Source organism: Eulemur rufifrons, chromosome 19, assembly GCF_041146395.1.
Source record: "Eulemur rufifrons isolate Redbay chromosome 19, OSU_ERuf_1, whole genome shotgun sequence".
NCBI classification, from domain to species: domain Eukaryota; kingdom Metazoa; phylum Chordata; class Mammalia; order Primates; family Lemuridae; genus Eulemur; species Eulemur rufifrons.
Genome location: NC_091001.1, coordinates 26575656 through 26599469, shown reverse-complemented (window position 1 = coordinate 26599469; position 23814 = coordinate 26575656). Strand labels below are relative to the sequence as shown.

General features: G+C 46.4%; 1 protein-coding gene across 1 annotated transcript in view; it reads right to left on the bottom strand.

Annotated features, from left to right (window-relative positions):
* Positions 1-2045: 2045 nt before the first annotated feature.
* FAM184B (family with sequence similarity 184 member B) overlaps positions 2046-23814 on the bottom strand; it is a 117332-nt gene continuing 95563 nt past the window's right edge. Inside the window, exons 9-18 of the mRNA XM_069494395.1 lie at positions 19830-19959; positions 18800-19012; positions 16993-17146; positions 13584-13747; positions 11122-11288; positions 8380-8526; positions 6389-6506; positions 4721-4825; positions 3702-3901; positions 2046-2139 (exon numbers count right to left, since the gene is read on the bottom strand). Coding sequence (XP_069350496.1) covers positions 2046-2139; positions 3702-3901; positions 4721-4825; positions 6389-6506; positions 8380-8526; positions 11122-11288; positions 13584-13747; positions 16993-17146; positions 18800-19012; positions 19830-19959 — 1492 coding nt within the window. The remainder of the gene's footprint in view (positions 2140-3701; positions 3902-4720; positions 4826-6388; positions 6507-8379; positions 8527-11121; positions 11289-13583; positions 13748-16992; positions 17147-18799; positions 19013-19829; positions 19960-23814) is intronic.

Below are 23814 nucleotides of genomic sequence, written 5' to 3'. Positions count from 1 at the left end.
TAACAAATATGTGATTATTGCAGGGTAGAATCTAGAAATTTAACAAGATCTTTCACTCACCTGCAACAAGAAAGAAGTTGAAACAGATGGAGGGTCTCGATTTATACAATTCTCTTCCTGCACAGTTCAAAGTGTATACTGTAAAGTGCAGCTTGCTTTGCCAGTCATCAGGAGTTGCACAGTGCTGGGAAAATGTTTCAAACACAAAAGTAGAGCTACCTGTATGTAGTCTTTTTTAAAAGCACAAAATAAAAAACAATGTTACAGTGCTCACTGCTGTGGTCTGAATGTTGGTGTCCCCTCCCCTCCAATTCATATGTTGGAACCTAATCTCCAGTGTGTTAGTATTAAGAGGTGGGGCTGTTGGGAAGTGATTAAGTCACGAGGGCTCCACCCTCATGAATGGGATTAGGGCCTTTACAAAAGAGGCTCAGACAAGCTCCCTTGCCCTTCCACTGTGTGAGGACATGTAGCAGGTGCCCATCTGTGAGGAATGGGCACTGAATCTGCTGGTGACGTGATCTTGGACTTCTCACCCTCCAGAACTGTGAGCCATACATTTCTGTTGGTTATAAATTACCCAGTATAAGTACGATATTTTGTTATAGCAGCCCGGACGACTAAGACACCCAACCTAAGCAGGAAAGAAAAGACAAAAAGAAATTTGGTACTGAAAAATCATATGGCATGTTACACACCTGGTGACAAGTATTTGCATTTTAAAATTATCTTATTGGGGTCTTGTTTTGATTGGAGACTAAATTTACCTTTAATAAGTCTGAATTTTAATTACATTTCTATCAAAATGATAGTTAAAAGTATGTAATCGGCTTTTTATTCAAAGATGATCTGTTTAAGGTTAATGTGAACTTCCTATTTCCAAGCTCTGTGTTCATCTAATTTACCTTTCTATGGAAAAGCAATACAAGTCACAACCATTTTTATTGCACAGTTGTTTAAAGTTTTATTCAAAGAGCAAAGGTTTGACAGTGCATAGAATTAACCTCTGTTTGTGGGCCACCTGTTGGGCCAGCACCAAAGGATTGAGAAAGTATTTTGGCCCTAAAAGTTGCATTGAGTCTTGTCAAAACGCATTGCTCTGGCAGAGGGTAAGAGAGTTCCGCGTGGACTGAGCTAGGTCAGCACCATGAGGGGCCATTCCAGTTCCTTTAATCCACGGGGAGTCCATGCAATGAGGAAGCAACGCACCATGAGGCAAATGGCCAAACCCAAAGAGCAGAGGTTCAGGAGGTCTTTGATTTCAAAGAGCAGAACAGTCTAGAAACCTTCACAAATGACCAGGCAAACACTACAATCATTGAAACAGATGTATGACTGGGCAAGGATTGACTATTCACAGAAAAACCTTGTGCTTCATTCTGATTCACGAGTGGTGTCTTTACCCATTTCATCCTGCTTTATCCTTGCAAAGGCCCTTTAGAGGTAGGTGTTGTCCTCTCTACAGCCTGCTGTTTGTCCTAGACCAAGGAAGTCAGAGTATTCAACCCAAGCGTGCTACCATCCATGGCTAGTAGGTTTGGTTTGTTTGCTTTTTAATTGGCTTTCCTGTTTATTTTGAACTTTGTTTTATTCCTCTATCTATTGAGGTTAGATGTGTGTTTGGAATTACATCATTTTACATAGAAACAGCTCTTCAAGTGGAGGTAACCAGCATCCTAAGGACAAATAAAACCACCTTCAAAGCAGACCATGGAAATTACAAAGTCTGATATTCCACAAAGTGGAGTATGATGATGTGGACGCTAGAAATACAGTATGTATGTAGGTCATTAATAACATTAATAACATTTTCCTGTGGGTGCTTTTAATTACATTGGTTTGTTTAATGTCAAGTTTTTTTTATGAACTGCTATCATAGTCAAACAGTATGAAATGTTAATGCTAAAATTTGTTTTAGCTATCATATATAAATCATGTTCCAAGCAAGTTATTTGGTTGGTTGGCTTTAGTTCATTACTTCAATCAGATGATTTAAAAGAAATGTTTTTCAAGTATCCTCTTCGTGAAGTATCCCAAACATCAGCTTAGAAAGAAAAGTACTTAGTAAACCATTCCTGATGTGGAGAGCCCTGTTTCTGCTGGGCTTCTTTGGGTTGGGCTGTTTCACCTTCTGGTGTCCTAAAAACAAACAAACAAAAAAGGTTTCTTACATGGTTTTGAAAATTATTCAATAAACAATACCGCACCATCTTTTCAGGGAAAGACAACTGCTTCTTTACTCTTCAAAAGATATTAGAATGTGACCAGCCAACATTAGTAGCAAGAAACAAATTGTTAAGGATGGGGCTGGGGAGGGAGTGTCTAACTCCTGTTTTGAAAACCAAGTTCACCATTGTTTGGTACTCCAGTGTTTCACTTAAGACTTAGTGGTTGGGTCAGTGTGGTGGCTCACGCCTGTAATCCCAGCACTCTGGGAGGCCTGGGCAGGAGAATCGCTTGAGGTCAGGAGTTTGAGACCAGCCTGAGCAAGAGCGAGACCTGTCTCTACTAAAAACAGAAAAAATTAGCTGGGCATGGTGGCATGGACCCATTGTCCCAGCTACTTGGGAAGCTAAGACAGGAGAATTGCTTGAGCCCAGGAGTTTGAAGTTTGTGGTTGCAGTGAGCTATGATGACACTACTATACTATAGCTGGGTCGACAGAGTGAGACCCTGTCTCAAAAGAAAGAAAAGAAAAAAAGACTTAGTGGTTGTATCTAAGATAATTATGCATGATCAACCAAACCTACAGATTAAGTCTATAGTATTCTAAGATGATATTATATGATAAATCTTGAGAGATAACCTTAGTAATAATAGTGAAAATATATCAGACTCTTCTGTGCCAGGTGCTGTGCTAAGCACATCCTATGGATTAATTCCTTTAGTCTCACATCAGTCTGGTGAGAGACTATAATATAGGTGCTATATTATCTTCATTTTAGAGGTGAGGATACAGAGACTCAGAGAAGTCAGGTGACATACCCAAGGCCACACAGCTCACAGCTAAGAACAAGGAGGATCAGAATTTGAATTCAGACCTCAAGGCCAGATGAAGAGTGTACCTTTGTGTAACCCACACAGAAGTTTTCAGCTAGGTGATTCAATGTCCCTTGTCTGATCATCCATGAAAAAAGAATTTGGTACCAGGAATAGTACCTCTTCCAAAGAATGACAATTCCCGGCCGGGCGCGGTGGCTTACGCCTGTAATCCTAGCACTCTGGGAGGCCGAGGCAGGTGGATCGCTCAAGGTCAGGAGTTTGAGACCAGCCTGAGCAAGAGCGAGACCCCGTCTCTACTAAAAATAGAAAGAAACTATATGGACAACTAAAATATATATAGAAAAAATTAGCCGGGTATGGTGGCGCATGCCTGTAGTCCCAGCTACTCGGGAGGCTGAGGCAGAAGGATTGCTTAAGCCCAGGAGTTTGCGGTTGCTGTGAGCTAGGCTGACACCACGGCACTCACTCTAGCCAGGGCAACAAAGCAAGACTCTGTCTCAAAAAAAAAAAGAATGACAATTCCCTTCTCTTCCTCCCTTTTGGCTGGATTGTCATTCCTCCAAGGCAGGGCTTGTTTTGCTACTTTTTATATCTGCCCAAATGCTGGGTATTTAGGAGGTTCCAGAAAGGATCCTAATTTCCTTCCGATCTATAGGGAAGTGGAATAACAGCCTCTGTCTCCCCACCTCCCCACCCACCTTGCGGCAGTTTTTGCATCTAGAGACTGTGTGGGTTTGTAAGGCCGGCCACCGCTGGGGCTTGGGTCCAAGCTGGGTGACTTGGTTATTGGAGGCGCGTTGATCCTGGAGCTCAGATCGCCACTCAGAAAGTTCTTTGCATAGGAGGCGAGGTTTGGCACGCTGACCACTCGGCTGGGCACTTCCTCCATCTTCTTTTTCTGTTTGTATTAAAGGAAAGGGCTGCTAGTGTTACGCACAAAAAGGCATTACTGTCAAAGTAAATGAGGCTCACCCAACTAAAATTACATAGGAGAGGATATATACTTACATGTTATTTTTTAAAGCATTTTCCCCTCTAGTCTTCATTTTGTATTTAAAAAACACATAGGTCCACAATCTCTTATCCAAAACTTCTGGAGACAGACATGTTTGTAATTCAATTTTTTTTTTTTTAATCTCAGAAGGCCACATAACACCCCCAGCAGGGGCTGGGCCCACCCTATCACCCCATCCTCAAATGCATTAATACTTCTGGAGTGAAACTTAACATTTTGTCACAATAAGAGGGATACATAAAAACTAAAAATGAGATTACATCAGTTCAGGTGAAGTTAGGTTTATTGTCCTGTGAGCTTTTAAAAAATACTATTTTTTTAGAGCTTTTATGATTTTATGATAACAGAGAAGAGACTTGGACATGAATATGTGCATTGTCACAAATTCCAAAAATATGTACAGAAATAAAATTAAGTAGAAGATTCCTATTTTCTCCTGTCTCCTTCCCATCACCAAGATAGAGCTATTATTAATGATACATATTTATTGTAGAAAATGTGGAAAATACAAAAGCCCATAAAAAATAAAAACCCCACATAATCTGCCCAACCACATATACACACTGTTAATACTTTGGACTATTTGCTGTGGGTCATTTTTTCCAATGAATATTCTTCTGACTGTGCCAGCTGCAGTTACCTTTAGGAAAAATGAAACCAGCAGAATTGTGTAATTCATTAAAACCAGTAGACTCAATTTACCTTCATGGAAGGCGTCAAATACCCTGGGTGAGGATGGAATGAAAAAGAGCGATTCCGATGGGACATTGCGCTGGGGAATGCTGCGTAGTGGAATCTTCTCTCTTCCTGGAAAACCAATACAACCACGTATAAATGAGCCTAACCACACAGCGCTGGGTTGGACTTGAAACAAGGTGGCTGTGAGGGTGGAATACAGAGAGAAGAAAAGTCCAGGGGAGGGAGGGAAGGAAAGTCATCGGGAATCAACTGCTAGCCACGGAAGCTCTCAGGAAGCACCTTTGTACTCCTGGGGCTTTTATGTTCCCAGCCCCTCTTGTCAAGGAAAGGGCAAGCTCATGCCTTAGGAAGTTAGAAATCCCAAAGATTCTTAGCACCTGAAGGTAATCTACTGCAGAAAGTTAATAATTCAGGCAAAGAAAGCTCCCAGGTGCACAAAGGATTTCCCTTTCCTCCCTACCCTTCTTGTTTTAAATTTGATCATAGACATTTTCTAACATACAAAAGGAAGAGAGGGTAAAAAAATCCATCTCCCACTTTAGCAATTATAACTATACGGCCAATCTTGTTTGTGTGTGTCATTTCTTCCACCTTTTCCTCTTCTGCTGTGTTGTTTTTAAAGTAAATTCCAGTCATCACATAATTTTGTCTGTAAAAACATCAATATATATTTCTAAGAGATAAAGATTTCTTTTTTTTTTTTTTTTTTTTTTTTGAGACAGAGTCTCACTCTGTTGCCCAGGCTAGAGTGAGTACCGTGGCATCAGCCTAGCTCACAGCAACCTCAAACTCCTGGGCTCAAGCGATCCTCCTGCCTCAGCCTCCCGAGTAGCTGGGACTACAGGCATGCGCCACCATGCCCGGCTAATTTTTTTGTATATATATATTTTATTTGTCCATATAATTTCTTTCTATTTTTAGTAGAGACGGGGTCTCGCTCTTGCTCAGGCTGGTCTCGAACTCCTGACCTCGAGCGATCCACCTGCCTCGGCCTCCCAGAGTGCTAGGATTACAGGCATGAGCCACCGCGCCCGGCCAAGATTCCTTTTTTAAAAAAGAAAACATAACCATAACACCTCTGTTAGCAAACAAGCAATGATTCCATATTAACATCTAATTTTCAGGCAGTAGTCAAAGCATGAGGAGACAAGAAGTGAAGTGGGTGGGCCGGAGCAGATGAGAGAAGAACACTCCAAAGAAGTGACAGTCAGGCTTTGGTGGCTATTGGATACGGAATCAAGGGAGTTGGAGATCATTTTATCTTCAGGGGAAATACGTAGTCATTAAGATTAAAACATAGGCTGTCATTTTTACAAAAGGAAGATCAATAATAAATTTGATTGATTCTACTAATATTCAGACATAAGCCATTCTATAATAGTTTTTCTCAAATTCTGTATGTTAAAAGAAAACTGAGCTGAGCCAATATCAACATCAGGCAAATGCTGTTGGACTTGGGATTAGAATGGGGTTTTTCTTCTTTTTTCCTGTATTAACTTTTTTAGTGAGTATGAGGTTTTGTTTTTTTTTTTTTATAATAGGAGAAAATAAAGGATTCTTTTTAAGGCAAAATCGTAGGCACCTAGAGAAATCCCAGGTGCAAAGTGAATGCCTGTCCCGGAGGAACTCTGCGCCCGCCAGGTGTGTGGGTGAGATGACAGACAGCCTCACCGTGAGCTGCTTGATGATCTCCTCTCTCTCCTTCAAGAGGCTCTGCAGACGGCCTATGAGCTGAAGGTCCTCGGGCCTGGACGCTGCCTTCCCTGGCTTCTCTCCGGAATCTTTCAGTCTGTGCCAAGCAGGCATGCAGTTAGTCCCCCTTACAGCAATTACTCCACAAGGAGGAGGGCGATCAAGTGGACACACGCGCTATTGTGTGCTTAGTCTGGCCAGCGAAGGCGCAGACAGCAGCAGAGGCTTGGCCAGGGCCACCTGGCGATTGGCTGCAGAACCGGGGACCCCAACTCCCAATCTGACCTCTGTCAGTTCCCCCGGGGCTGCAGGGCTAAGGAACCGAAGGCCCGCGTGGCACACAGATGCTGCACTCAGCGGGCTACATGAGCCAGGGATGCTCCTGGGAGAAGAGCCCTGGGCAGGAAAATACCCGCTAGTCTGCCCGAGGCCAGCAGGTTCCGCTCAAACCGATGTGGCTCTGGCGCCACCTGCTGGCGGACACGGAAGCACGGCAGAGCAGCATGGCCCTTGCAGCGTGAAGCCAGAGATGGGTAGCTATGGGTGGTGGGGGAGACGGAGGGTTAGGGGTGCAGATGACCCACTGACTGTAGTCGATGAGAGGCCAAGGCTTTGGGGTGAGATGACCTGGGCTCTAACCTTGGCTCTGCTTTTTTTTTCTAGTTACGCTGCTTTGGGCATAGTTTTTCACCCGTGAGCCTCAGTTCCCTTCTCTTTAAAATGGGCATGAAGCTGGGCGGTTGTGAAGATTCGATGAGATAATGGGCACCTGGCATATAGTAAGTGACCGTTAAATGGCATCTGGTAAAACTTTTCCTGCAGCATTTGGATGATTTGTTTTGTACTGGGGACAGTGGAGAACAGTTTTTAAGAACTCAGGTTAAGAGTCAGACAGGTGACATTTAAACTCAGTGCTGCCTGGCCCTGGGCAAGCGGCTTCACCTGTCTGAACCTGGGTTACTGCAGTCACCTCTTAAATGGTATTCCTGCCAATCCCCTCCTCCCCCAGTCTCTTCTCTCAGCAGCCAGAAGTGACCCTATGAAAAGGCAAATCAGGCATGTCACTCCTGCCCAAAAGTCTGGCATGGCTTCCCCGGGCACTCTCAACACATCCAGACTCCTTCCCATCAGGGCAGGATCTCCCCAAACCACCTCATTTCCTACCAATTACCCTCCACTCACTCCATTCAGTAACATGAGAGCCTTCTAGCTATTTGCAGTCACTTAAAGCAGGCCCCAGGGCCTTTGCACTTGCTGTTTGATCTGTTTGCAATGCTCCTCCTCCAGATAGCTCATGTGTTCCCTCATCTCATTGCATCACCTCCCCAGAGAGGCCTTCTTTGCCACTCTCTATACCCCGATTCTGTCTTTCTCTGGCACTTTCACCACGTGATATGAAGTTAAGTATTTGCTTATTTCTCATCTGAATCCCCATTCAGAATTTGTGATCGCTATGAGAGCGTGGTCTTTGTTTTGTTCCCTGCTATAACTTTAGAGCCTAAGCAGTGCAGGGCACACAGTCAGCCCCTAACACATGTTTGCTGAATGAATAAATGCATGCATGCATGCACGCACGAGGGACCCTAGCTTTATCTGTCAGTGGGAATAGCAGTTCCCACCTTAAAGTACTGTTGTGAAGATTAAATGAGATGATGCATGTTAGAACAGAGCAAATACTCATTAAAAAAGTAGCCCTGATCCTTCTGATTTCTTCCAAGTGTGAGGGCTAAACCATGCCCACTGAGACTGTGCTCATTCTCAGACTCCCAGTGCCCTGCATGAAAGGGGAACATAGCTCATAAATGAAAGGCCACCAACCATTCTCGTCTGCCGGACTGAAGGGCTTCCTGGGACTCAGGACTTCCTGTTTTAACACTGGGATAGCCAAGGAACCCTGAGATGAGTTGGTCACCCTAATTAATGGTACATCTGCTGATCCCTCCCATCCTGGGGCCCAAGGCCTCACTCACTCGGCTTCCAGGGCAGCCAGCCGGGCCTGGAGCTGGGCCTGGGCACTGCTGAAATCTGCCACCATGGCCTGCATCTCCTTCCGGTGTTCCTGGCGCAGGGTCTCCACTTCCCTGGCCCGCTGGGCTTGCTGACTCTCCTCCAGCAACCTGCGGTGGACGGAAGCACAGCCAGGCTTGCCCAGGCCCTGGGGACCAAGCCCCTTGGGCTCGGGGGTTTCTTGCCCTTGTTGCTAGATGGGCTGGTTTGGGAGACCCGGGGTGGGGGGAGGTTATGAGTCTGAGGTCAGGACACATGTGGGAAGAGCTGGGGTCTCCGAATCAACCCGCTGTGCAACCCCTTTTCAGCACCCTCCCACCCCAGCATTCCACGAAGGAGAAAGCTGAGCATGAGGACAGCCTTCCCACAGGGGAGCCCCAAAGGCTGGGACCCTATCAGCGTTCCTAACGCGGGGGCTTTCGCCTTGGAGATGAGGGGCCAGGGTGGAAAGGCAGGGGGAGAGGGGCAGCACTCCGTCACTTCCTAGCTGTGCGACCTCAGGGGAGCTGCTCCCTGCTGTGTTCTCATCTGTTAAATGGAGGTGACAGTCGCACCCACCTTATAGGGTCATTGCAAGGAGGAATCATGTTAATACACGCCCAGAACAGTTTGTGGAATAAAGTACATGTTCAGCCATTAGCTATCGTTTTTCCTTCCTTGGACGTGGGGCACTGAGGGGTCCACAGACAAGCCTCAGGGGTCTGTCGCCCTCAGAAAAGTACAAGCAAATTTTTTTCAGAAGAGGGACCACTTGGAGGGGGCTGTAACCCACAATGGTTAGGAGTCCCCACTCTAATCCCACCTCCTTATTCTAAGGACTTGCCTGTGTCACACGGTGAGTCACTAATGGAATCTAAGGTGTCCACTTCAGCCAGGTGGACTCATGGCCGCCTGTCAGTCAGAGAGCCTCAGGTCTGCTCTCTTGGGGAGGGAGGCCCCAGGACCTCCGCCCAGCCGGGGCCTCTGTCGGTGCCTTCACAGCCACCAGAGCCTAGCAGGGGAACTGCTGCCTCCCCCCCGCCACCCCGAGCGCAGGACTCAGAAAGACCCCTTTCTCCTAGCGGGACCCTCCTCTCCATCCCCTCTGGGCATTACATCACCTGGGGCCTCTTTCCACGTCTGGACCCCCGGCCCCTCCTCAGACCCACTGCAACGGGGGCACGGCCCAGAGTGGGTATTTAACAAAGCTCCCGTGGGGGCCTCTCTGGCTGGGAATCTGCATCCCAGAGCTACTCAGGTCTCCAGGACACCCTGGTTAGTCTTAGCCAAGCGCTTCTGTCTGGAAAAGGAGGATTCATCCCCTGCCATGAAGAATTCCAGGGCCTCTGGAAAGTTCCCTCACCCTGGAGATTTACTTCAGCAAGAGTAAAGTAAAGGACTCACAGATAAGGATGGTGGTACTCATGGTGTCATCCTGGTGACTCAACATCAGTATCTCCTGGGACTTTGCTAGAAATGTCAATCCTAATTCCAATTCTAAGTAATGCTGGTCCCAACTTCAACCCCAGTCCTACTGAATCAGAAGTGCTGGGGGGTAGAGCTCAGTAATGTGAGGCCAACAAGCCTTCCAGGTGATTCTAATGCAAGGTAAAGTTTGAAAACCATACCAGCTATGTGCCAAGCATTGTTCCAAACATTACATGTTATGTTTTCTAATTCTCCCAGCAGCATGTGTGCCCGGCTCTGCTGTCCTCCCACGCTCTGGGCAACTGAGGCATGGAGAGGTTAAGAAACCTGCCCGAGGTTATGCATAAGATGCAGAGTTACGATATTGGCCAAAGTGCAAAGCGATGAGAAGCAGGTTGTAGGACCTCCCTGATGCCTTTTTCCTCACCTATATAAAGAAGTGGTTGCGAAAATTAACTGAAAAAGTACAGCCAAGGCTCAGAGCAGTTTGGGACTGACCCAGCAGGGTTCAACATACATAGTTGACAAATATTAGGAAAAAATGAAACCTCCACACATTAAAATGACAAAAAGAGGAAATTACGAACAACTTTATGCCTGGGACTGGGACCTTCAAAAACTAGATGAAGTAGACAAATTGCTTGAAACATACAAACAGCTGAAGTCCACTCAAGAAGAACTAGATAACCTGAAAAGGCCTGTATCTATGAAAGAAATTGAATTTGTATTAAAAACTTTCCAACAAGGGGGAAAAAACAACTGTGAATTCAAGATTGATAGTAAGTTATTATAACATGCACAATTAACGGAGTGCTTCCTCCATGCGAGGGGTCGGGGAGTGGGGGGACCAAGCCCCTCGTGTACCGTTCACTGCATTCTACAACAGCCCTGATGGGCGGTGGTCTTGTCCCCATCTTACAGACGAGGACTCAGTCTGGGAGAGGTCAGCGGACTCACCCAATGTCACACAGCTGGTGAAGAGCACACACCCCACTGTCCGGACTATTCTACTACACTGTCTCCCTAAGGTTGGATATGAGGACGCTTCTGGTATCTTCTGAGCCTGATTCTAGGTCTAATAAATTCCCTGATTTGCAGGGAAATAGGACCCCCTCTTAGACCCTCTGCAGTTGTGAAATCTCGAATTTCTAGAGCACTGGAGTAACACCAGTGGCCTGGTGTATTAAGTGTCTGGTGTCTTTGGAGGAGAGGATGCCAAGGGGGTGACCCCATTTCAGGTGCAAGGAAGGAAGGAAGCTGGGGATGGTGGTGGCGGTGGCGGCATCGGGCAGACCCACCTGCGCTGGTCGCGGAGCTGCAGCGCCTCCTGCTGGTGCTGTTCCGCCTCGGCGCGCAGCCGCCGCACCGCGTCCTTGAGTTGCGCGTTCTCCTCCCGCAGCCCGCCGGGCTCCTCCTCGGCCGCGGCGCCCTCGGGGGAGCCGGCCTGGCCTGGGCCGCCCAGCTCCTGAGGAAAAGGCAGCCAGGAGAGGCGTTCTCAGGAGGCGCAAAAGGCGCACCAGGCACAAGGGCCAGGGAGGCGCTGCAGCGACTTGGAGACCCGTGGGCGCTGCGCCCCGCCTGGAGCCCAAGTCAGCCTTATGTTGGGGCTCCCGCCCAGTCTCTTCGAGTTGTCCTGCATTGAGAGCTGGCCAAATTTGGCCCACAAGGACTTTAATAAAGCCGGTGGGCCAAGAATGTGGCTTACGTCCAAAGGAGCAACCCACCCCACCTGTTCCATGCTCCATGCCTTTGCCCTCGCAGCCTAAACTCACTGCCTCCGTGAGGTCGCCCGACCCCCCAGGGGAGCACTGATAATTTTCCTCTTCTCTCTAAGAGTAAGACTGAAGTGACTCCGGTGTTCACACGCTGGTTTCCTCCACTAGACTGGGCGCTGTTGGTCTCATCTTTCCAATTCCAACAGCACCTAACACAGTGGCTTCAGTAGGTGCCAAATTCACTCCAACATGCCTGAAGGCTTGTGCATTTATGTGTCCAGAGCATGCAAACATTGAAGAGATTTGCACAGGGAGAATCTGCAGCCCATCCGCACATTTCTTGCTTCCTGCCCTGGGGTTTGCATGGTGTGGGACCCCCCTGGTGGCACTCCCACACGCATTATAACCTGGAAGAGCAAGAACTGGGAGGCTACTTCCCTGTGGGGACCCATGGGAGACAGAAGCAGATGGAAAAGTGCATTCCCTTCTTGTCTCCGGTGGGACCAATATGAGAATCATTTCACAGGGCTACTCAGAAGATCCCAGCAGGGTGCAATACCACTTACCTCCGTGGCGGCCAGCTTGGGACTGCATCCTTGCATTGTGTCCCCTTTTGACTCCTGCTGCCCAAGCTTTTCCTCTTTGTGGATACCCCTATATCTGCTCTCTGTGTGGGTGTCACCTGAGGCCACGCTATTCCAGGTGAGGGTGAGGGCTGGTGCCTGGCTGGCCAGGTATCTGATGCACTCAGGGCTTCCTGGTTTCTATCCAGAGCCCTTGGGTGAGCACTGACTCCTGTCATGGCCCGGTCGCAGGCTGCCACCATCCTCCGTCTCCCCTGTCCTCTTCTGTAGGTACTGGTGACTCCCAGTGATCTAGAACCCTTAATGGAACACAATCTGTCTTCCCTCTGCTAGACTCAACTGCCGGTTGAACTCCCCGTGATTCACCATTTGTTAATATTTCTCACGTCAACACAGAAATCGTCTTCCTGTGTTCAGCACCAGCAAAATGTGGCATAAATGATCTCAGTGTCGCCTGGACCTTCAGCAGGGCTGAGATGCCAACTTATCATTGCCATCACAGCCGTGGGCGGGAACCCTGCCGAGCGCTGGGAGTGGGGTGGGGATGAGACGAGGCTGAACAGATGCAGCTTGTTCTCAGCAGACCCCTAATCCAGGCAACAAGAACACCCTGAAATGACGGGTCCCTAACAGGACCACGTGGTAGATCCTAGCACCAGCTGACCCGCCCCACCTGGCAGTGCTCCAGGAGCTCAGGGGGGAGGGCTTGCGATGTGCGGGGAGGGCCCCCAGCTTGGAGTGATTCACTGGGCGTTCAGGCAGGAAGAGTGGCACATGTGAAGGACAGAGGAGGGAGCGGATGCCAGGTGTTTGAGCTGAGGGGGAATATGGCTGCAGATACAGGTTGCAGCCAGTGGCGCAGGCTTTTCAATGCCAGGGTGAGGCATCTGGAGCTCATTCCAGTGGGAGCCGAAGGCTTTATGTGAAGTGGTGCTGGGCTTTAGGCAAATACCTGAAGCTGTGTGCGATGGGCTGGAGGGATACAGGTCTGGGCTGTCAGGCGGTTACTGTGCTGCCCAGCTAGACCAGGAATGCCGGACACGGGGAAGGAAATTGAAGGAGAGCCAGTGCTGAGCCTGGGTGACCACAGGCTGCTCTACTTAGGGAACAGGTCTAGACAGGGAGTCTGCCTGGGAAGGCGTTCTGGGACATTCCCCTGCAGATCCCAAGGACTCACCCAGACCAGCTGCGTTGGGGGCCTGTGTGGCTCTGACACCCCATGATGCCAGGGTGTCTGCATTATAAATAACATGCAGCACTTAAAACCTGCTTTTTTTTGCTTTTCAAAGCTAAGAGGCTGCAGGCCCACCAAGTATCCCCAGGCCTGTAGAGGAAAAGGGTCTTCCCCATGTCAGACAGGAACGATCGAGTACCCAGAGCACATCTTTTACTGGGCTTCTCACTGCAGCCGTGAAGCCGCTCCAGCAGGGGTATGGCCTGGGCAGGGGCAAGGGCACTGACCTCTGTGGCAACGGCATGGTCCTCGCTGTCCCCTGGACACTGGCCAGTGGCCTGCTGTCTGCTCAAGTTGCCAAGGGCCCTCAGCTCAGCCTGCAGTGCCTCCAAGTCCTTCTGGTGCTCGGAGCAGGTGGCTTGCTGCTCCGACAGTTCCTGCCTGAGGGACTCTGGAGAAGAGAGAGCAGCGGAGGGTCAAGGCTGGGTCTGTCCTGTAGGGACAGCAGTGTCTGGGGTGGGCTGGAGTAGGCAGCTGCTGATGGCTTTGCAATGAGTTCCCCAAACTTATTCCAAGATAAACAGTAACGACATATACTGAGCGCTAAATGTGCTAGACCCTTTGAAAACTGTTGTCATTCAAGCCCCACAACCATCCTATCTGGTATGAATTATCGTCCCCCACCCCACCCCTGCTCCATTTTAGGATGGGAGAACTGAGCATCAAAGAGGGTAAGTTACGCAGAGCCACACAGCTATTAAATGGTGGAGTGGAGATTTCAAAACTTCAAGTGGTTCTTCGCCCTGAACCATCTGCTTGGCCACTGTTGGTTGGTTAGGGTGGGCGGCAGGTGAGGGTGGGACGGCCTGAGCCCAGGGCTGAGTCCTGAGGCAACACCTGACCTCAGCATCAAGTTGGGAAACCAAGTGAAGTACAGGGAATTGTCAAATGACCCAGGGACCTCGACTGGGTGTGAGGGTCTCAAGTCGGAAATTTTGAAGTTTATGTCAACTCCTCAGGAGACAAAACATTCACAGGTTCTTGGGTTCTTGGCTGGATCATGGAGGCAGGAGATGGCATGTCATCCCGACAGGATGGGGACTAAAACCAGACCCATCCAGGAGAAATGTACAAGCTCTGTTAAACTCAGGGGGGAGTGAGGCCATAAACTCAAATTTCTCCTCTGAGGATGCGGACTGATTTCTAGCAGTACACTGGATCACTAGATACTTCCCAGCACAATCAAAAGACAAAGAAAACAATTATTACAAAATGGATATTTTTGGATAGAGTAGATGTTATTCAGTGAGCCATTAATCTCTTAAAAGAAGATAATTTTCCAGTGCTAGTAAATTTGATGCTTTACTTTTCTGTTATGGATTTTTGAGACTATTTTATCTATTGCAAATAATCTTTGAAACATTGTTCAGATAATTTATAAGCCGTGAGATATGCACCTAGTACAGGCTTTTGTACAGAGCAAGTGCTCAACATGTATTTGTAAAATAAACAAATGATACGTGGAGTGAAAATGATACTGTAAAAGCATATCAGTTGTAAAAGATTCCTCATAAGTTCATTAAGCTTCTCTCAAAGGTACCGTATATTAAACACATAAAAAGCTTAACATATTGTGGTGATATTAACATGAAAAATTTACGTGGTTGTCTTTCCCAAAAGAATTTTAATAAAGTAATTTCTGTAGATTATTTGCTTTGCTTAAAAAATTCTAAACACAACCCAATTTTTTGAAAATAATTATCAAAAAAATTCAATAAAACCTTTTAACAAAGCATGAACTACAGGATTCACTCTTTACCCTTTCCCCCTTCTCTCATACCTTCCACCATCCACCCACCCATCTGTCTATCCATCCACCCATCCATCTGGTCCATCTGTCCGTCTGACCATACATCCATCCATCCACCCATCCATTCATCTGTCCACTCAATCCATCCATCCATCCACCCACCCACCCACCCATCTATCCATCTATCCCTCTATTCATCCATCTAGCATGTCTGGGTCCCAACCCCAGCACACTGGTTTTCTGGTGGACACCAACCCTCCCTGCCCTTCACACAGTGACTTTTCTGCAGGTCAGCTGTGTCTCACACGGGTATCAGAAGAGGAGTGACTGGGACCAGGAACATCTAATAGCACCCTGCCATTGTGGTGCCAGCCACCCAATACCACCCACAAAGCCTATGATTTATTATCAACATCACAGCATTCTAAAAGCTCTTTCTTCTGGGACTGGCGCTGAAAATCCTAGTCTGTCCCCAGAGTCTTTCTGTGGGTCTCTCCTGATTGTTTTCTCCAGGACAGACTGGACTGCTGTGAAATCATGGGGAAGGGGTGGTGGGGACATCTGTGACGACAGCTGCTGCTGGGTGTCAGAATCACCGGGGGTCCAGCCTGACCTGTACCTGGGAGCCCTGGACCTGGGCCATGTGGCATGGCCTGGGCTCTACCTTGTATAATGCGTCTTGTTTAGATGCTGCCAACTTCAGCATTTCCCACATGGCCACCATTCCAGGGTGGCTGCCAACTGGGGAGTCTGTGAAACTCTCTCTCCTTCCTGCTCCTTCCATCACTTCCTCCAGAAAAATGCAGTCAGTGGGACACACTGTCCAATGAAAACTCAACCAAGCAGCAAAGTAGAGCTTATGCACTTATGGAGATAAAGAAAATGCTCTGCCCAGAATTCTCTTAAGGAGAGCCCTGTCTGGGTTGGGAAGAAATATTTAATAAAGCCAATATGGTCTCTGATGCTCAACATGAAATAAAAAGAAGTATTTGTTTTGTTCTTAAAAGTGGGAAGACAGATGAGAGGAAAGTAGAAAGTGAGTGGGAGAGATGATCTACAAAACTGGAATGAGGTCTCCAGAGTCAGCCATGCAGTGCTGGAGTATTTAGTAGTAACAGTGGACACTTACATAGCACTTGCTGCATACCAGGCTGTTCTAAGCACTCCGCATGTATTTACTCATGTAATCTTCATTCCAGCCCTGTGGAGGTGAATGCTACTATGATCCTCATGTTACAGATGGGAAAATGAGGCACAGAGCAGTTAAGCAACTTGCCCAAGCTCACACAGCTCGTAAGTATTGGAGTCAGGATTCAAATCCAGGCAGTTTGGCTCTAGAAATCTCACTGCTTCTGTGAACTTCCAGAGTGCTTTGTGTGAGCGGTTTTTGATGTGGAAACTGAAGAGGGGCTGCATTTTGTGCTGGGGAGAATGTGAGGGCAGGTGGAGGAAGCAGAGACACACCCAGGAGTCTGGAGGCCTAAGTTCCCCGGATCTGCAGAAATCTTCAGAACAGAAATGAGAGATTGAGGCAACCCCATGAAATTCTTATGAAGGCTCAGAGATCTGGATTATGTTTGATACTAATGATGATGGGAATGATCTACATACATCGGGCTCATGTGATATGCTAGGCACTTTATATTTCATATCTCATTTAATCCACACAATGACCCTATGAGGTAGGGACGATTGTGACTCCATTTTATAGAAAAGGAAAATGAGGCTCAGAGTGACCCACCCTAACAGCTAGTTGGTGGCAGAGCCAGGACTGTCACCTGGCCTGTGTGCCTTGGAGCTCACCCTGCCCCTCAGCTTGCCACCGGTTTCTACGTGCAGACCCTGTGGGGGGCCAGGCCCTCCCAGGTGTACGGCTGGGTGGATACCTAGCAGCAGGGTCTGCTGGGCCTGCATCCTCTCACGCTCCTCCTGCAGCTCCTGCCTGGCCTTTTCCTCCAAGGCCTGGAGCTCCAGCCGGTGCGCCTGGTGTTGGATCTGGAGGCTGTGGCTGGATTCCTTCTTTAAGCGCTCCTCTGTGGCCTGTGGGCAAAAGCAGGAAGAAAGAGGCATGAAAGTGAGCACCCATCCCTTCGGCCAAGCTCCTCTGAGCCAGGGCGCTCTGAGGCCTTGCTACTCTCCTGTGGACAGTTTATCAGGCAACAGAGAATGCTCCAGCAATGGCCTGGCTCCAGCAGCCATTTTGTACCATGTGGATCTACCTCCATCTACAGTCGATTGGGCCAGAGTGGACACCTAATCCAAACTGGGCCAATCAGAGTTCCTTCACTGGAAATTTGGTGTTGAAGGCAGGGGAGAGAAAGAGCAAGAGAGACAGACAGAGAGACACTGACTGTGTAGCTCCAAATTTAACATACTCAAGAGCACTGAGGTGAGCATCTTATATCTGCCCCAGGACCAGTGGGGCGGAGGCTGCTGCCTGTGGAGAGAGCCCAGGACTGGTGTGCAGAGCAGAGCCGCAGTGACAGAAGATGGAGATGTGAGTGGGGGGGACCAGAGCTTTTCAATCTCTCATCTGGTTTGGTCCTAAGAACTGGCTGTGTCTCTGTCTTGGCTTCATTTTTATGTTCACTCTTTTTTTCATTTATTTATTTATTTTTGGTTTATTTGTGCTTTCACTCAACAAACATTCATTTATTGAAGCCCTACTACGTGTCAAGCACCCAAAGCAAGTTCTATGGACAGCTGTGCAAACTTTAAATGTCTTTTCACTGCTGCCTAACTTAGCTCAAGTTGGTTTCTCTGATAGGCACAAAAATGACCCCTGAGGTGCCCAGGTCTGAAACCCCAGAAACTAAATATGTTACCTGACAAGGGATTTTTGAGATTATGAATTGTCTTCCCATTATGGTAGAGGAGGATTTGAGGTTTCATCCACTGTACCTCTTCCATTCCTTATAGATGGTTCTATCACTTTTTGAATATATATTTAAATACACTCCATATTTTCATTATTGTATGTAAATATTGTTCACTGCTGAGCTAAATAATTATGATTAAAGTGCTACCGTGTGCAATGTTCTGTTTTTCTTTGTATTAGTAAGTGCTGCTTTTTTTTATTTGCTCAGTTTTCTGTGGACATTTGGGTAAGTCTCCCGACCATTTCTAAATGCTTTCTAAAACACTTTCAGTGCAATTTTCCACATGGACAAATCTATCAGAGAATCCCTCAGTTCTATTTTCCCCAGGAGACATCTCTTCCTGAGCTCTCGGCCCCCTTGCTGAGTCAGGACTGAGCCCTCTGGCAGCAAAGCCAGCCTCCGAGAGCCTTCCTCCTTGCTCCCTGCTGCAGCCCCTGTACCGTGGCTCCCTGGCTCCCTTGTGTTCCCTCTTGCTTGGCTTGCTGCCTTGTTCTTGTGAGACCCCTTCAAGGAACTTCCTCAGAGGGCAGGAAGGGAAAGCCTTCTGAGAAAGCAATGTTTAAGCCAGGCCAGGGAGCAGAAGGCACTAGATGAACCGCACTTGAACCGCCCTTTACTAGCTGTGTGACCCTGAGCAAATGACTCAATCTCTCTGAGCTCCTTTCTTCACCTGGAAAAAGGGAATATGCTAATAACAATCTTGTAAGATTACTGTGGGGGCTGGAGAAAACGTAAAGGGGGCACCATGTAGTGCACAGCAGGTGCTCACACAGCAGGCGCCCTTGGAGGATGACCTCAGAGTCACTACACTCACCTTGAGCTCCTGAGCTTTGGCCTTCTCCAGCATGCGCAGGGCTCGCTGGTGGGACGCCTCGAGCTGGGCCCTGGCGGCCTGGCCCTGCCGAGCGCTCTCCTGGAGCTCGCGCTGCAGCTTCTCCCTCTCCTGGTCTGCGAGCTGCTTGAGCGCCTGCAGGTCCTCCCGGTAGTTGCTGGCGCACTGCTCCAGAGCCTGCTGCATCTGCGACACCTGCCCGCCAGGCGTGCCCCACTCAGCCTAGACCCCTTGCCTTTTCTGGGATTTTTTTTTTTTTTTTTTTAAATAAAAGCTTTCTGAATGTCACCTCAACCCAGCTGAGCCTCCTCTGTCTGTGAGAATTCTGATGGGGGTGGCAGGTGCAAACTAGGAACCCAGGGGTGGCTAGTCCTCCCAGGGGCCCTCCGCTGGAGCCACAAATGCCAGGAAAGAGGGGAAGACAGGCTGGGACACAAACCTTCCAGGAGAAATCAAGAGGGGCCCAGAATGCCTCCAGAGACATGCACGGTGGTCCCCCCCCCAACCCCTTCAGGTACTTGCTCGAATCTCACTTCCTTGTGGAGGCTTTTCCTGACACACCCCTAATTCCACATCACAGAACAGCCTCCGTCCCCCTCTACCCTGCTCTGCTTTTCCTTCTTCCTTAAGCCCTTATGACTTCCAGAGGTGCTATGTGATCTACTTACATCCTAGTGTCTAGTATTTATTGTCTGTTCCCACCCCCTCTGCTGAAATACAAAATATATTGTCATCTCTGCTACTAATATATATTCCTCACATATAAAATATAAGCTATTTTGTCTGGTTTGTTCATTGATGTATCATCAATGGTTCATGTAGGTATTCCTGAGCATGGCAGGTTTTGAATGAATGAATAAATAAAGCCAAGAATCCCACTTTGCCCTGGACCTGCAATGCCCTCCCAGCTTGGATGTGCATCGGGCCCTGCGTGCACTTCCACGGTTGTCTGGAAGGAGGGGAGGCCGGGCCTCAACGTGTGGGCACATCCCCACCAGGGCTGTCCTTCTACCTGGGCTTGCAGTGTGGCCTTCTGGCTTTGCCAGTCCTCCTGTAGACGTCGGATTTCGGGTACCTTCTCCTTCTGCAAAGAGTCCAGTGGAGGTTGTGGGTCACTTTCCTCCTTGAGGGGCCCTTCGACCCTTTGAAGATAGGGAGGTGACAATCACAAAAGATCCTAGGGCTGGGAATGACACTACCACTCTGATAACGTGTCAGCTGTTTTGGCTGGAAGGAGGGATCTCCAATAGCAGTTAGTGGGGTGAGAAACTTATTACGTGACTTTCAAAGAGCAACCTGACATATAGAGTGTAAGTGTTATTGCACTTAGGATACAATCAGGATTCAGCAGGAACCACCTGATACCTGTTTTAGTGGCTGCTTAATAAATGATGACCGACTGTCGGAGTAACTGAGAGCTTAGAGTTACTTATATACGGGGTTCTTGGGGGCTCCAAAAAAGAAGTCTCTATGGTCTAATTTCACAACTCTTCCTGCATATGAAAAAAAAAAAGAAACAATAACGCTTTACTTTAATACAGTTTTAAATAGGCCTCTACATGTGGAGCATGAATAAGAAAATGCTGGTTTCAAGCCACAAGAGTCTCTGCATTCTAGATAAGATGCTGACAAATGTCTGGAGAGGAGACCAGAGCTCCCTTCCTTAATTCTGAACTTTGGACCAGCTGAGAAACTCAAATGCGATTGGTTTGTATTGGGATGTTAAGTATTTATCCTTTTTGACAATGTAAAAGGATGCCACATGGGACGAGAAGGTGGGCATCTCTGTGGAGACTGCCAGGATGTAAGTGACGCTTGGCTTCCCCTGGCAAGGACATCAGCCCAGAGAAGCAGAGGTTGGGGTTACGGCCCTGGGCTGTGAGGAGGGGCACTCTGCTTGGCAGAGGTGAGAAGGCCCAGGCTGGGGGCTTAACGGAGGGACAGTCGACAGGGACCCCTGCAAGGAAGGGTAGGATGCCAGAAGCAGGACAGGGATGTAGCCAAGGGCACGGTGGCTTCAAATTCCAGCTCCACTATTTACTATTTATGTGACTTTGGTGAGATCTTTAAACTCTTTAGACCTGAACTTCCTCCTCAGTAACGTGGGGTTAATAATGCTACCTTTACATAGGATTGAGAAAGTGCTTAAAACAATGTCTGGTACACAGTAAGAATTATATAAAGAGCCAACTAAACATTTAAAAAGAGAGAAGTTTTCTTTCTCTGCATTCCGATTCTCTTAGGTTATCCTCAAGCCTTCTGAAGATGCACTAAACAACCATCTTTAAGGAGCAATGAAGGGGGGACATGAGATCTGAGCTCTGGGTATGAAACCAGCTCGAGGGTTAGGAGAAGGCCAGAGAAGCAGAGAGACCAGGATAGAGCAAGAATGACAAGTGGCAACACCAGGTAGGCTGTGTCCAACAGGTAAGCTCTTCCTGTGAATCCATGTGGAAAGGCTAGACGTCCTCCCAGGATAGGGGCTCAGTTATACTACTATTATTTTGAGACAGGGGCTCACTGTTGCCCAGGCTGGAGTACAGTGGCATTATCATAGCTCATTGTAGCCTTGAACTCCTGGGCTCAAGTGATCCTCCTGCCTCAGCCTCCCAAGTAGCTGGGACTACAGGTGTGTGCCACCATGCCTGGCCCTATTTTAAATATGCCTTATTGAGGTAAAATTTACATACAATGAAATGCACCGATCTTAAATGTACAATTCAGTGAGTTCTGACAAATATATATATAACCATGAAAGCAAAATCTCAGAGATTGAACATTTTCATTACTCCCAAACTCCCCTTGCAGCCAAAGCTTTGATTTCCATCACCATAGATTAATTTTGCCTGAGCTTAAGTGGGATACAAACAGAATCATGTGGTATGTATTCTTTTGTTTCTGGTTTCTTTTGCTCAACATAACATCTTTGGGACTCATCTATGTTATTGCACATGTCAGTAGTTCATACTTTTTGTTGCTGAGTAATATCCCATTACATGAATATACCAAAATTTGTTTATCCACTTTCCTTCTAAGAGATATTTGGGTTATTTACACTTCTGGGCTATTATGAATAAAGCTGCTAGAAATAAATTTGTTCAAGGGTTTTTGTGGATATATGTTTTCATTTCTTTTGCTTAAATGCCTAGGAGAGGAATTGCTGGTAGGTATGTGGTTAAGTGTTCACAGTGCTTACATTGTATATCCTGCCAGCAATGTATTAATATTAATATGAGAATTGTTGTTGTTCTATGTTGTTGCCAACATTTTGCATTGGCAGTCTTTTTAATTTTAGCTATTTCAGTGGACAGGAAATGGTATCTCATTGTGGTTGTAAGTTACATTTTCCTGATGACTAATGATGTTGAGCACATGTTCATGAGCTTATGGGCCTTTCACATATCTTTTTATGTAGGTGTCTGTTCAAGTATTTTGTCCATTTAAAAAATGAGTTTGTCTTTTTATTATCGATTTATAAGAATCCTTTACATATTTTGGATACAGACTGGACAATTTCTCCCAGTCTGTGGCTTGTCTATTCATTTTTTTAAAGGTAATTTTTTTAAATGAGCAGAACTTTCAATTTTTATAAATACCAGTTTATCAGTTTTTTCTTTGATGATTAGCGTTTTCATGTTCTATTCAAAATATTATTGCCTACCACAAAGTTGCAAAGATACTCTCTTATGTTTTAGTTTTTATGTTTACATCTATGAAACATCTCAAATTCATTTTGTGTGTGGGGTATGGTGGGTGTTGAGGTTCATTCTTTTCCAACACCATTTGTTGAAAACCTTTTTCTATCTCCATTGAATTACCTTGGTACCTTTAACAAAAATTAATTTATCAGCTATGTAAGAATCTATTTCCAGACACTCCATTATGTTTCACTGATTAATCTATCTATACCCTGAAGCCACACAGTATTTATGATTCCAGCTTTATAATATGTTTTGAAATTAGGTAGCCTGAGTCCTCCAACTTTGCTCTTCAAGATTTTTAATTTTTTGATTTTTCTAGGTCCTTTGCTTTTCCATATCAATTTTCAAAACAGCTGATTTGTTTCTATAAATAAGCATTTTGGGATTTTATATGGGATTGAATTGAATCAATTTGAAAGATAATTTAGGGTAAATTAACATCTTAACAATATTGTATATTTCAATCATGGTCATTCTGTCTATAAATAAAGACATTTTTCCTCTTGCTTCCTAATCTGTATTTCTTTTCTTGTTTTATAGTAACCAGCTAGGATCTTCAGTACAATGCTAAATAGTGACAGCAGAATGTTTGCCCTGTTCCCAGCCTTAGCAGGAGCGTGCTCAGTATTTCACCACTAAGTATGTTGTCTGTAGTTTCTCAAGATGACCTTTTTCAGGTCAAGGAAGTTCCCTTCTATTCACAGATTGCTGAGTTTTTATCATGAAAGAATATTAACTTTTGTAGAGTGTTTTTCTGCATCTATCGAGATGATCATTTATTTTTTTACCTTTTAAATAAACTGAATTGAATTGCTTGCTATTTCAAATGTTAAACCAACCATGCATTCCTGGGATAAATTCCACTTGGTCATGATGTATTTTCCTTTTTGTATATCATTGGATTTGATTTTCAAATATTTTGTTGAGATTTTGACATTCATGTAGAATATTCATTTGTAATTTTCTTTTATTTAATGTCTTTGTTAGGTTTTGGTAACAGGATTACACTTGTCTCCTAATATAAATTGGGGAGTGTTCTGTCCTCCTTTTTCTAACAGCTTGTGTAAGATTGGTATTATCTCGTCTTCAAAATGTTTGATAGAATTCACCAGTGATGCTAACTGGGACTGGAGCTCTCTTTGTGAAAATGTTTTAAATTACATATTCATTTTGCCATAGGTGTAGATAGAGCTAGTTATATTTTCTAGTTCTTCTAGTGTCAATTCTGATAAGTTATGTTTTTCAAGGAATTTGCTTTTGGACAAATTTATTGGCATAAAGTTTGTTCATAAAATG